Here is a 15485-nt window from a genome sequence, read left to right as displayed (position 1 = left end):
CCGTCTTCTTCTTTCCTTGAGGGCGTATCATCAGGAAAACAAACTTCCCAGCTTTGGAAATGAGCTTATTGCATTGTTTTGCAGTAACCAAAGAGATGGGAGTAGGCGGTGCTACCTCCAGTATCCTGTACAACTTATTTCCCAATGTAACAATAATAGCATGGGGCCTTGATTCATACACAACATGTTGTTTCCACAAGTATGGTTGTCCTAATAATACATCACAAACTTCAAGGGAAGCAATGTCACACAATACCTCATCCGTGAAGGGCTTGATGTTGTATGGAAGGCGACACTGCTCGCTCACGTGAAGATCCCGTCCTTGGTGAAGCCATCTGATGGTGTACGGTTGTGGATGTGCTGTGGTTGGTAAGCCCAACTGCTTCACGACCTCTGCTGAAATGAGGTTCTTTTGGCTCCCCCTGTTGACAATGAACTGTAGCGGGGAGCCCTTTACGCACATCTAGGAGTGGAAGAGACGCTCCTCCTCCTTTGGATCTTCGGGTTCCTCCTTCTCGATCTTCTTGGTGGCAACAGTGGCGTTGGGCTCTGCATTGATAATCTGCTTCCCTTTGTCGGGTTCTGACTCAGAGTCAAAACATGCATCTAATTCTGTAACCTTTAGCTCGGCCACCAGTGACTACTTGGCCCAACACTCACTTGTGTTGTGAGTGGAGCTCTTATGGAACTCACACCACTTTCCCGTGTCCTTTTTTGGCTTCACGGCACTGTTCTTTGCTTGCAGCTTTGGCAGGTTGTCTTGGGCCGCCCCACCTTGGCTTTGTCCTTTGTTCTGCGGTTTGGGGGCACCTTTCCCTTGCTTTGGATTCGCAGATCCAAAGTCTCGCTTGTTCTATTTAAACTTTTGCTCGACCCTGATGGCATATCGGTATGCCGTGCCGAGCGAGGAGATGTTTAGGAATTATATTTCTTCCTGGATGTACTTGTGCAGGCAGCCGCGGTATATGAGTACCAAATGCTGCTTCGAATCTTTGATACCCAACTTTGTGTGAAGGGTATGGAAAATATTGGTAAACTCCGACACGTCTTGGTCCCTTCCTTCCTGCAGCGTGGTCCACTTTATGTATTGATTCTCATAGCTTCCGACAGGGTAGTACTGCTCCTTGATGGCATCCCGGAATGAATTCCAAGTGGATGCGGCTGAAAATAGGGAGCCTGTAGTTTCATCCTTCTGCTCGCAGTAGGTTTCCAACCAGTCCTTGACATGGGGGGCTGCTTTGAGAAGAGCGAAAATAATCTTTTCCCGACTGGAAAATCCATGAACAGAAAAATAACCCTCTAGCAGATTTAACCATCTATTGACAGTATTTGCATCTATTTGTCCCTCGAATATAGAGATTTCAAAATTAACTTGTACCTTAAACAGTGTGACATTTCCAGAGTAGTTGTTGGAAGCCGATGCGTCGCCCTTGGCTAGCCACTGAAGGATCTGGGCAAAGCTGTCCATCATTGCGTTCCTTTGTCGCTCGAGGGCTTCTTTGAGCAAGATTTTGATAGTATCTCCTACACCCTCGTCTTTATTTTCATCTTCCATGGGAGGCCGTCAGGATTTGCGAGGCTGGTCTTGCAAAGGTTCGACCAGTTCAAGCCCTAACTCCTTATATCTCGACCTCATTGGGGACATGCAAAGAAAAACAGAGAAAAAAAGCAGACCGCTCTCATACCACTGATCCATATTTAAACAGGAACGCAACAAATTACAGAGATAACCATAAACACAAAGATGTAGCGGAAATAATACTTCATTTCATTAATGTAAAATACTGAAATATGCTTACAGACAGAAATGGAAATAAACCAGCTAGGGCGATGGTAGCTTATCTCTGAGAAGAGATGTGGCAGCTACATGCCTCTGAATTGTGTTACAATGAGGCTCGAAGGACTATTTATTGTTGGGAAACAATGGAAAACCCTAAACATCCAAAAACCTAACCCTAGAAGACGAAACGCCAAATATTGGGCCCACGTTTGGGTAAATTGGTACATCAACTTCCCAGGGTCGTAACTTTGGCATACGATCTCCGTTTGATGCGTATAATATATCGTTAGAAAGATCTATCCGAGAACTACAACTTTGGGAAATGTTGCTCCCAATTTTCCCAAAAAACATTATTTAGGGCCTCAAAACGGCTCCGGAAGTTCAGGACCCAAAAAACTGCTAAAAATAGTAAACTGTGCTACAATTACGGAAATTGAAAAGCTGAAAGAAACAATGGTGGGGGTCCAAGTGAACTTGGTGGGTGGCCACCAATATCCACCTGGATCAATGTACCCTGTGTATCTAGGTGTCTACTTCTTGGTGTTGGGAGACTCAACTCTCTTATGATCTCCCTTAACCAAATAATTTTACCACTTGCCTCGAAATCTCCCTATACTGGAAGTCTCTAACTGAGTGGTTTTCTCCACTCGTCTAGGGCTATGGTCCTTGTCATCATCCTACTAGTCATCCCAACTACCCACTAGCTTAGACTGAAACTGAGATACTGGCCGAGGCTCCATCTTGAGATCTCTATCTTGCTCTCGCTCAACCATGACATCTCTACTTTGGGAAGTCTCTGCCTTGCTGCCCAAGGCTACAAATGCATTGACCTCCAATTTGTAGACGCTCACGATCCTATCACCAATCTGCTTGACCTGTCCTGAAGCAGAATGCTTGAGATAGGCCTTCCTTGTGTTGAATACAACATCATACCCTTTGTCTTCAATGGTTGCTACTAAGATAATGTTTTTATTCAATATTGGGACATACATCACATTCTTGAGATGGAGAAGGGAATTGAACTCCCTATTAAAGGTCACTGTACCAACTCCTTTGGTCAAGTATCTACCATCATCTCCATGCTCGATATGGAATTGCATGTCTTTCTCCTCCAAACTATTGAAGAGATCTTTGTTCCCTGTCATGTGGAATGAACCCCCTGAGTCAATGTACCACACTCTGCCTCGAATTGAGCTTTCCATGCAAGATATCAAAGAGAAATCCAATTCGAACTCAAAAAATATTGCTTCTCATGCTGCTGCTGCATCATATGAAAACAATTGATCTTTCTAAGATCCTTCTTTTCCTTGCCTCCATTCTGATTAGACTTGGTTTTACCTCGGGCCTTCTCACCCTTGGATTTCTTCTCTTTTCTAGCTAAAGCAAGGTTCTCCTCATCTTCCATACCAAATGAGACTTCATCCCTTGTGTTCCTCCTTATCTCTTCCTGCACAAGATCTGATCACAATCTCTCTCAATTAGGGAGCTTATCTCTACCATTCACTACATATTGGAAACCATGTTAGGATTTAGGAAGTCCATGAAGAGCAAGGCTCACAATATCTACTAGTGGAACTATCTCTCCAACACCTCCAAGTTCATCCCTCACTTGAGCAAACCTGGATAGATATGCAACAATGGACTCAATTTTTCCCATTCAAATGTTCCTCATTTTTTCCTTCAAAGTGAGTTTTCTAGCATCACTAATACTCTCAAACAGATCAGTAAGGGCCTTCTACCTTCCCATGAAAATCTGGAATAATATGGTCTCTAACTTCTTATAGGATCATGCTCCTAGCTTTGACATTGTCCTTCCTCCATTGAGTCAGTTGTTGTGCATGTGATGCATGAGGTTTAGGAATATCAGTCTTGATGTATTTCAAAACCCCATTATCACCTAACACAACCTCCATTTTTTCATTATGTGCAGATAAATTCGATGTCCCTTCTAGGGCATGTTCTATCCTCAAACCATAGACTAACATGATTCCTACACTTGTAGAATTACTGCACCAACTGATGCTCCCTTCAATGCACTTTGAATATGATCAAGGAACTCAATTTCTATCTTTTTTTTAGCTCTGATACCATGTAGAAAATTCTTGAAATATTGCAACTGTTAATGGGAGCAAACTGATATGCAAAAGACATAGGATTTCTCTACCAAAATTCCGTGAAAAAAACAATGAATAGAAACACAATCACACATAGAAATTTATCTAGGGAATCCAAGTGGGAAAAACCATTCTTGCTTGTATTATCAATTGAGAAATATGATCAATTACAAAGAATCTGATTTAATTAGAAGCCCCTGCGACACTGATGAACTCCTCTCAAGAATTGCCCAACACAGCCAAATAAACCTGCAAGGAAGCTCCTATTTTCTTGTGGAATTTAGCCCCTAAAAAATAGGAATTTCTCCTGTTTCCTTGCACAATTCCCAAGAGAATTGTTAGGTCCTTATAATAATAGTGTAGCCCCCTTATTGTTATTGTTGTGCCTTTACATTATTATTGTTATGTAGGCTCAGATTATATTGTGCCCCCTTAGACTCCTATATATATCAAGTAGGTATTGTCATTTGTATCATCCAAGAATTGTTCATTTATGAGATGTAAATGAGATTTCCCCCTCAAAGAGGCTAATTCATCGATCTATTTTTTCTCCTGTTTATGATCTGGTTGCATAACATTTGGTATCAAAGCTTTGGATTCTAGGATTTTGCTTCTTCAAACAAGGCATCTTGGATTTTTCACTATAATTTATTTTCTACGAAGCTTCAGATGCTAAAATTTCAACCACAACGAACTGAAATTGTGGTGAGATTCATGTAGAAATTTCAGATCTTAGTGCACTATATTTTCATAGATATGGTCTGAGGAAGTTAGGGTTTTTGCAAGCTCCAGAATCCAGTCTCAAACAGGTAACCTAGGGAAAATCATCATAACTTTCTCATCGGATATTGGATTTAAATTTCATAAAAAGTGACCAAAAGACAACAAACTCTAGTTTCTTTTGTATCAATTTCAGGGCTGAATGCTGAAACAATGACATTTGGAATCTCGTACAATTTCGTTTTACTGAACCTGTCCATAATTAAGGCATCATGGGAGATTTGACATAATTTTATCTTGAAGAATCCAATCTTGGTCGGACTTGCGGAATTAGAAAGAATACTTAGAGGACTATCAAAGCACAAAATTTTAGACCTTTGGAAGTCGAAATTGCAAAGATATAACAATTTCAAGATTAAGCTCCTAAAAGAAAGAAAAATGTGTGTATTGTTTTTTAAATTTTGCATAAAATAAGTTTGAAGTGATTCAAAGGGAATAGCGAAGCATAGATATCGTTGTTTGATTCCATAATGTCTAAAAAAAATGGATATACCTAGTAAGCAACCACAAAGCTCTACTATGACACATGAAGAAGAGGAAGCAATGCAACATGATATGTCAAAATTAGGAGACCAAGTGCAACAAATTTCGCTCTTGCAAAAAGTAACAAAAATGAATTGGAATCTATGATGAATGTTAAGATAGATGGTATAAAAAGGGAAATCAGAGTTTTGAATGATGGTTTAAAAGATACATGGAAGCAATGATGAATGTCAATATAGAAGGGTTGAAGGAAGGTTTGGAAAAGTTTCTAGAAGAAAGACTTCTGAGTGGTGACAAGGTAATCCATGAAAATCATGATGAGGAAAAAAGGAATATGAATTATGATTTTAGAGACTCCAATGTTGGGTTTAAGACCACATTCCAAAGATATATATGAGGAAGTTTGATGGTCACTTACTGATAATGTTAATTTAGATTATTAATATTAGATAATATTATAATAAATATTATTAACATTAACCTAAATATCATCCTAATCGAAACATTACCTTAAGACAAAACACTTTTTTTGAAGGCGAGGGGCACTTTAGGTCCCTATAATACTAGTGTGGCCCCATTATTGTTATTATTGTGCCCCATAGAAACCCACTATTGTTATTGTTGTGCCCTTATATTATTATTTTTATGTAGGCTCAGATTATATTGTGACTCCTTAGACTCCTCTATATATCAAGGAGGTCTTGTCATTTGTATCATCCCAGAATTGTTCATTTATGTGATGTAAAGGAGGTTTCTCCCTCGAAGAGGCCAATTTTCAAGTCATCGATCTATTTTTTATTTTGTTTGTGATCTAGTTGCATAACAAGAATTGCTCTATTTGCTTCTCAATCTCTACACACAAAAACCTATGTACCATAATAAATACAATTTATGCCTTCATTCAATCTAAATAGGAAATTCAAATTACATGACCCACTAGGGTTAATTTTTCAACTAGTTAACTGAGAGTAAGATGAGTTAACTAAAAGTACACTACTCATCTAAAATAAAAAATATCTCTATTCTAGAACTAGAGATCAGTTAATTGACAAACACTAGAGTTAAATCCACTAAATAACTAATTTTAGCCATCAACTAGTACACAACTCACTGAAATCCATCTAACTCAAATTAACTGACAATAACTCAGTGATAGGCCACATCACACATGTTAACTGAAAGCTAACTCAAGCAACTATGAGATTGAATTTGAATTAACATCTTTGACTAAGGCACAAGTCAAACAAACCATTCCTTGCTACATTTTCAACACGAGATGAAGGATCTTGGTTTTGATGCATTATTTCTTGGGATTGGAGGTGTGGCAGAGACTTGGTGAGATCTTTATAGGACAAGAAAAGTATAGAATTTAGATCTTGAGGAGATTCGATATGATGGACTAAAAGTCCATGGATACACCCATAGAGACAAATCTGAATAAGTTGAGTGATTCCACTTCAGATTCAGATTTGGTGGATCCCATAATGTACAGAAAGTTGATTGCATCCTTGATGTACTTGGTTAACACCAGGCCAAATATTTGTTTTGCAGTGAACACCCTGAGCTAGTTTATGGTTGAGCTGAGGTATGTACATTGGGTTGTATCGAAGCATGTGTTGAGGTACCTATATGGTATGAGATATGTCTCTGGTGGTGAAGTGAGGCTGCAGGGATATATTGATTTTGATTGGGTTGAGAGTGTAGTGGACAGAAATATCACCTTGGGGTGCTACCTTAACTTGGGATCAACCATGATATCCTAGTTTAGTAGGAAGAAAAATTATGTCACACTCAGTACAACAGAAGCAAAGTATATCATAGTCATTTCCGCAAGTCAAGAAGTAGTGTTCAAAAGTTTCTTGTAGGGCTCTTTGATTAGGTGCTAGATATGACCTTGATATATTGTGATAATCAAATTTGTGTCAAGATTTTGGAGAATCTATTTTTTCATGACAGGTTGAATCACATTGAGATCATATATCACTTCGTTCGAGGCATTGCGCAGAAGGGAGCAATGAATCTCTAGTACATATCCACAAACGAGTAGATTGCAGACATTCCCACCAGGCCTCTTCCTAGGGGGAAGTTTGTATACTTTATATACAAGCTTGGCATGAAGCATAATGTCTCCCTTGCTGAGAGGGAGCATTGATGTTTTTGTAGCATCGGGCAAACATTCTTCAACGGGGTCATGCTGATTTGACTAGGGGAGAATGATACATTCACCCATGGGCCATGCTCATTTGGTTAGGGGTGAATGGTCCAAAGACATTCTTTCTCCCATGAGGCCATGCTGATTTGGCTAGGGGAGATTGGCGCACAATGCTCACATTGTGCTCCGAGATGGATTGGAGTGATCTATTTTTTATAGAGTGGGTTTGAATTGTTTATTGAATGGGGTTTTTCACCCATCTTTGAGGTAAAATATTCTAGTCTAATGTTGAGTTGTGATGTAGGCTCTGTTATTGAAGGGGTTTCTTGTGATGAGGAGCTACCTTAATGGGTCTGCACTAAACATTAGAGCTCTATATAAATAGACAAGCATGTTAGGTCCCTATACTACTAGTGTAACCCCTTATTATTATTAGTGCAACCCCCTTATTATATTTTTGTGCCCATGTAGTACCCATATTGTTATTATTGTGCCCCATAGAAGCCCACTATTGTTATTTTTGTGCCCTTATATTATTATTGTTATGTCGGCTCTGATTATATTATGACCCCTTAGACTCCTATATATAGAAAGGAGGTCTTGTCATTTGTATCATCCAATAATTGTTCATTTGTGTAAAGTAAAGGAGGTTGCCCCCTCGAAGAGGCTTATTTCTAAGGCGTTTATCTATCTTTTCTATCTTTCTGTGAGCTGGTTTCATAACATTTGGTATCAGAGCTTTGGATTCTAGGGTTTTGCTACTCCAAACAGGGCATCATGACATTATCGCTATAAATTTTTTTCTGCGATGTTTCAGAAGCTAAAAAAAAATCCATTTGAGACGAAATCGCACTGAACCGCGGGTCCAAATTTTAGATCTTGACTCACTATATTTTCGGATATATGATCTGAGGAAGTTAGGGTCTTTGCAAGCTCCAGAATTTCATCTAAAACAGGTCATCGTGGAATTTTTGCTGTAACTTTTTCGCTACGAAGTTTCAGAAGCTAAAACTAAAACCCATTTGTGAAGAAATCAGTCTGAACTAGGATTCCGAATTTTAGATCTTGGATCGCTATATTTTTTGATATATGATATGAGGAAGTTAGGGTTTTTGCAGACTCTTGAATTACATCCTAAACAAGTGACCTTGGGAAAATCGTCATAACTTTCTCTCTGAGCATCAGATTGAAATTTCGTAAGAAGTTACAGAAAGAGGATGGAATGTATTTTGTTTCAGTATAGTTTTCAAAACCTAAGGTTAAAACAGTGACACGTGGCACGTCGTACAAGTTCACTCTACTGAACTAGTCTATAATTAGGTCATCGTGGGATATTGGGAATAAATATTTCTTCAGGAATCCAATTGCGATCAGACTTGTGGAGTTAGAAAGAGGACTCAGAGGGATATTACAGGCCGAAATTTCAGAACTTAAAGATATGAAATTACAGAGTTACAGTCGTTTCAAGATCGAGCTCCTAAAATCAAGAAAAAGCGAGATGAGGAAGTTTGATGGAAAGGATCCGGTAAATTGGATACTATAGATGGAGAAATATTTTGATCAACATGGTGTACCACTTTTACAAAAGGTACATATTGCATCTAACTATTTAGAAGCGAATCAATTTTTATGGTATAATGGGCTTTGTTCTGGTAAACCACTTGTCACGTGGTCAATTTTCACGGAGGAAGTGATAACACAATATGAGGATACAAAGAGAAACACCTTATTTAGCCAATTGATAAATCTCAAACAAAAGGGTTCAATGGAAGAGCACATTGAGGACTTTCAAAAATTGAATATAAGGATAAATGATATTCTAGAGAAGCAAAAGATAAATAGTTTTATCTATGCCATGGAAGCCGATATCGATGGTATGAAAGCATATTGGAAGAAAGGCATGGAAGATTTGAAGAAAGACATGGAAGGTTTGAAGGAAGGTGGGACAAAGCTGCTACAAGAAAGGCCTCCTAATGAAGAAAAGGATCAAGAAACGTCAAAAGAAGAGGATATACATTGGGAACCAACCCTAGAGAAAGAACAAATGAATCCGAACATATCTTGTACTGCAATGGCAGGAATTACCACTCCTCAAACTCTCAAGATAGAAGGAAATATCAAGAAGAAGAAGGTTCAAGCAGTGAAATATCAGGAAGAAAAGTATCAAGAAACATCAAAAGAAAATGATACTCACCAGGAACCAACCCCAGAGAAAGAAGAAATGAATCCGACCATATCTTGTAATGCATTGGTTGGAATTACCACTCCTCAAACTATAAATATAGAAGGACATATCAAGAAGAAAAAGGTAATAGTGTTGATTGATTCAGGTAGTACCCATAATTTTATTCATTGTAAGATAGCCAAGGAATTGAATTGCTTCCTATATCCAACACTAGAGTGTCAAGTGACGGTTTTAAGTGGAGGAACCATAAATTGCTCTGGAAAGTTCCATAATATCAAGCTATCCATGGGAGAATATGTATTGAATAGCCTAATGCTTTCCATTCCAATGGGTGGTGCTGATGTTGTACTAGGAGTCCAATGGCTACAATCCTTGGGTACAATAGCTTTTAATTTTTAAGAACTTTTCATGAAATTTTCTTCCGAAGGAAAGGAAGTTGAATTAAGGGGTATCACAGGGAAACCAAGAAAGATAATCAGCTCTAACAGAATGACAAAGCTTTTAAAGAAAGAACAACGAGGCGTAATTGAACAATTATGTTTGCTAATGGTTCCTGCATTGAAATCATTTATTTCTCTAGATCTCCAAAAAGTCTTGGACAATCATTCCAAGGTATTTGAGGCTCCCAAAGGTCTCCCACGTATTCATGATCATGATCATGATATTCATTTGATTCTAGGAAATGTTCCTCCAAACATTAGGGCTTATAGATATCCATATGCCCAAAGGAGTGAAATTGAACATATGGTTGCATAAATGGTAGAGGTTGGTATAATTATCCAACCAAATTTGATAAACAAAGCAAGGGATGAATGGAAGAATGGCGAAGCAGGGTGGGAACTCATTCAAAAGTTTCTGAAGATCCCAGTTCCAACAATATTGCCAGAACTTGACAAGGAAGGAAAAATCATATTGGAACCTGAAGCATTCACAGAACCGAGAAGTTGACAACTACGAAATCAATCAATTTCAGAGTATCTCATCAAGTGGAAGAACTTACCTGCTGAAGATTCCACATGGAAGGATGAGAATTTTATACAGAAGCATCAAGAACTACTCAAGCGTTGAGGACAACACTTTTTGAAGGAGAGGGGCATGTTAGGTCCCTATACTACTAGTGTAACCCCTTATTGTTATTAGTACAACCCCCTTATTATATTGTTGTGCCCATGTAGTCCCCATATTGTTATTATTGTGCCCCATAGAAGCCCACTATTGTTATTATTGTGCCCTTACATTATTATTGTTATGTTAGCTTTGATTATTATGACCCCTTAGACTCCTATATATAGAAAGGAGGTATTTTCATTTGTATCATCCAAGAATTGTTCATTTATGTAAAGTAAAGGAGGTTGCCCCCTCGAAGAGGCTTATTTCTAAGGCATTTATCTATCTTTTCTATCTTTTTGTGAGCTGGTTTCATAACACTCTAATACATATCCACAAACAAGTAGATTGTAGACATTCCCACCAAGCCTCTTCCTAGGGGGAAGTTTGTATACTTTAGAGACAAGCTTGGCATGAAGCATAATGTCTCCCTTGCTGAGAGGGAGCGTTGATGTTTTTGTAGCATCGGGTAAACATTCTCCAACGGGGTCATTCTGATTTGACTAGGGGAGAATGATACATTCACCCATGGGACCATGCTCATTTGGTTAGGGGTGAATGGTCCAAAGACATTCTTTCTCCCATTAGGCCATGCTAATTTGGCTAGGGGAGAATGGCGCACGATGCTCACATTGTGCTCCGAGATGGATTGGAGTGATCTATTTTTTATAGAGTGGGTTTGAATTGTTTATTGAATGGGGTTTTTCACCCAACTGTGAGGTAAACTATTCTAGTCTAATGTTGAGTTGTGATGTAGGCTCCGTTATTGAAGGGGTTTCTTGTGATGAGGAGCTACCTTAATGGGTCTGCACTAAACATTAGAGCTCTATATAAATAGACAAGCATGTGAGAGGAAAATAATCAACATAGCAAGCTCAATTGACCTTTTATAGTGGAGGAGAAATTTTCAACTAAGGAGAAACCTGTTTTGGAGAATCATCTTCATCATTGTTTTAGTTCTTCTTAAGGTTGCACGTTTGAATGAGTTGACTGAATTTGACTAAGAGTTGACTAAGCTATCTCGATCAAACATGATTGAGATTTCACTGAGCTATTTGACCGAGTTTTAGAGGTCGCATGTGTGGGTTTGACCACAACTGCATGTGTGGATTTCACTGTAGGTCCGGGTTGACTAGAGGACCAAGTCTAACTAGGCCAAGTGGATTGCAAAGTTTGGCAGTTTAACCATCATTTACTTTGGAGTGTTTGACTAGTTTGACCAGCATTGACCCACAAATGTTTGGCTAGGTTTGACTAGTATTTTGACTTGTATATTAGCACTAATTTCTAGACAAATTTTTGATTTGTAAGCTTGCTAATAGACAATTTATTCTTAAGAAAAGATTGTTGGGTTTTTCTCCCCATGTTGGGTTTCCTAGGGTAAAAATATTGTCTCTATTGCGCATGGTTGTCTTTCTTTGATCTTTATTTTTTCTACTGCATTTATTGTTGAGATTTTAATTATTGAGATTTTATGTGTGTAATTATTCAATAATATGAGTGGCATTAGAAATGTTGGTTGAGAATCATTAGGAAGTAATTATGAAAACAAGAATTTGCTGCACTTGCCATAAAATTTCAACAAAAAAATTATTAATAAAATGAAAAAGTTGTTAATATATATATATATATATATATATATATATATATGGTGGGTGAAAAAGGAGAGTAAGAAATTCCCTTTACTAATTTTCTTTTTGAAAGAAATAAAACATCTCACAAAAAAATAAGACAATATATATCTCTACTTTTTGTACCATATATAAATCTTCAATAAACCACTAAAATCTAAGACAATATATATCTCTACTTTTTGTACCTTATGTAAATTTTCAATAAACCACTAAAATCTTTCCATAAATAATAAAACTGACCAAAAATTTCATAATAAAAAGATTCAAAAATGAAATAAATTTTGATTCCTACTTATATTTAAATTTAAAAAAATAAAAAATAATTAAAAATATTTAATACTGATAAATATATGTTATACCATAAAATTACCAAATAAACCTTTTCATCACTTAAATTAACCCACACATTACGCATTACAGTCGTTGAAAGTCTTTAATCTTTTAAAGTGGTTGTTTTTGGGAGTCATTTTTCCTTCCATTCTGTATATTAAATGTGCTTTAATTAAGTAAGTTTTTAATATATTTTAGTATATTGAATAAGCTTTTAATATTTTTAGTATATGGAATAAATAATTGTAACATAAGAGTACAAAATTACTGTAAAGCGCTTTGGTTTTGTGGAACATTAAATTCACATTATATTAAGAAGATGAACTTATAGAAATTTATTTAAACATTTAGATTTCGATACAAAAATGGTTCAATTAGCAGATTACTCGCATGTTTAGACAATTCTCACGGATGGTATACTGGTGACTTCAACTGTTAAATTATGGTCTCTTTTGCATTCTTAACTAATTACTTGGTGCGGCTGTTTTATGATTCTTTTTATCGTCTCTTTTGCACTCCTGGCTTTTCCTAATGAATTCCTCGATGATGCATCGTTTATCCAGTAAATTTGGATAATCTCCCATGTTTCGGTGGGGGCGTTCAGTAAATGATGCTCACATTAACTATCGTTGAAACGGTCTTGTCTGAGGGTTATTTTTTTATTTTTAATTTAATTATACCCGTGTTTAAATATATTTTTAAAAGCAAAATAGATTTAGCAGCTAGTTCGATTTCTCAAAATTTGCATCTGAATTTTAACAAAATCATCTCAAAATTTCTATCTGAATTTCCACTAATTTCAAGCCAAAATTGTGGGGACACTACTCTGTATTGAAACTCCACGGTTATTGACCAGACCATGGTCTTTATAATTCTAATCATTCAACAGGGTTCCACGTCTAGTTGCCCTCGACAAATTATACTGCTTTTAATGCTCTTTCCAGCCACTTTTCCACAATCTTATACTCCAATCTCATATTCAATATTTAAAATGCCCGTATTATTATCTAATTTTAAAGTCATAGCTAACCTAACGTCAAATTGATGTATGAGACCTCTTGTTTGTGGGACAAGGACTCACTTCCGACAACCATTTCTACCAAAACAAGAACACATACTCTTAACCATTAAAGCCATTCAAACTATATATATATATATATTATGACTTTCTATATTCTTTTAACAATTCTATCAATAACTTATTTGCATGCTCTTAACTATTAAACCCACTTGAGTGGCGGCTTTGAATGTACTTTTAACAATTCTATGGATAACGCATTTGCAGGTGACCAAATGATTGTCTTTGAATACGTTGCCAATGGGACCTTGTTTAGTCGTCTGCACGAGAACCAGGGTGTCGCAGGTCCACTATCTTGGGCTGCTCGTAAGGAGATAGCGCGTCAGGTTGCTGAGGCATTGAGACATCTTCATGAACAAGCACAGATAATTCACAGAGACGTCAAGTCAAAAAATGTCCTGCTGGAGAATGATTTCTCTGCTAAATTGGCTGATTTTGGTATAGCAATGTTGGGCCCAAAAAACAACCGATCTACAGGCACCACTCCTTGTGGGACTCCTGGATACATGGATCCGCAATACTTCAGTGCAGGCAGGTGTTCAGCGAAGAGTGATGTGTATAGCTTTGGAGTGCTATTGCTGGAACTTATAACAGGTTCAAGAGCAATAATTGGAACAGAGGCTCTGGTAAATCGCACTCGCACAGATCGTTTGAGTAGAGACACGAACAACATCATGAGAATTGTTGATCAAAGTTTGCCCGACCGCAATAACAGGAACGAACTGCATGAAATGATCGGAATTGCTAATCTCTGCTTAGAAAGTGAGAGAGGTAACAGACCCTCAATGGCAGGGGTCGTGAATCTGATGGATATAATTAGAAATGCATAATTTTTTTTATTTTTAATATTTATTATTAATTTTTTATAATTTTATTCTTAAATCAGTAATTTCGTTTTTAGCAGTTATTTGCTAATGTAAACTGACTCATGAATAGGATACAATTTGAAAATATAGGCTTTGACCTATACAGTAAACATATCCAGACATGGCATTACTGTATTTTCAACCTAAACTATTTTGTATAGGTGAAGATTTTATTTTGAACATGTAAAATTTCACGATCTGTGAAATGGGACTGAATAATCATGTGATTTGTTTTTGTTTTGTGTATATATTAGGATACAAAGTGTTACTAAATTTATATATATATATATATATATGAGAAAGATCTCTGTGACTTATGTTTAAATATATTGAAAAAATTTGAAAGATTTTTTTAAAGGAATGTTGGAAATTTTAGAACATTAAAATTTTGGAGGAATGTGATTTATAGATGGCAATGCTTTTTTTTTTTCTTTGTTTATTTGTGAAATGGGAATGGATATTTATGTGTTTTGTTGTTTCTTAATTTTTGTTCATTGCTGAAATGGAATAGATAGATAAGTGTTTTTCTCTTCTTTAGTGTGGAATTAATGTGTAATTATTGAATCTTTTTCCTTATTCTCTCCTCAAATGTGACATGAAATGCAAAATACTACCTAAGTGCTTTTTTCTTTGTTACTTTTATGCTTATGAGTGAAATGGAAATTGATAGCTACCTGCTTTGTTCTAACTTATTAGTCTCAGCTCACATTGAAATCAAAATGGATAGCTATGTGATTTGTTCTTCCTTATTAATCTTTACTTAATATGGATTCTTCCTTATTTTTGCTATGTGCTTTGCTTTACCCTAATCCATGCTCAATAAAATGTGATTTATACATGGCAATGCACTTTTCTCTTCCTTAGTCTTTGCTTATTAGTGAAATGGAAATGGATATATATGTCCATTGTTCTTTCTTAATCTTTGTTCATTGGTGAAATGGAAATGGATAGCTATGTGTTTTTATCTTCTTTAGTA

General features: G+C 36.8%; 1 protein-coding gene across 1 annotated transcript in view; it reads left to right on the top strand.

Moving 5' to 3' along the window:
* The window catches only part of LOC149161090 (protein CLAVATA3 INSENSITIVE RECEPTOR KINASE 2-like), a 94783-nt gene extending 80138 nt beyond the window's left edge, over nucleotides 1-14645 (top strand). Inside the window, exon 2 of the mRNA XM_089435480.1 lies at nucleotides 13851-14645. Coding sequence (XP_089291606.1) covers nucleotides 13851-14473 — 623 coding nt within the window. The 3' untranslated portion in view covers nucleotides 14474-14645. The remainder of the gene's footprint in view (nucleotides 1-13850) is intronic.
* Nucleotides 14646-15485: the final 840 nt, after the last annotated feature.

This window comes from Pinus tabuliformis, chromosome 5_2 (genome assembly GCF_031772625.1).
Source record: "Pinus tabuliformis cultivar Carrire ecotype Pingquan chromosome 5_2, CPIR1, whole genome shotgun sequence".
Classification (NCBI taxonomy): domain Eukaryota; kingdom Viridiplantae; phylum Streptophyta; class Pinopsida; order Pinales; family Pinaceae; genus Pinus; species Pinus tabuliformis.
The sequence above is the reverse complement of the archived record's forward strand: the minus strand, read 5'-3'. Positions and strand labels throughout refer to the sequence as shown.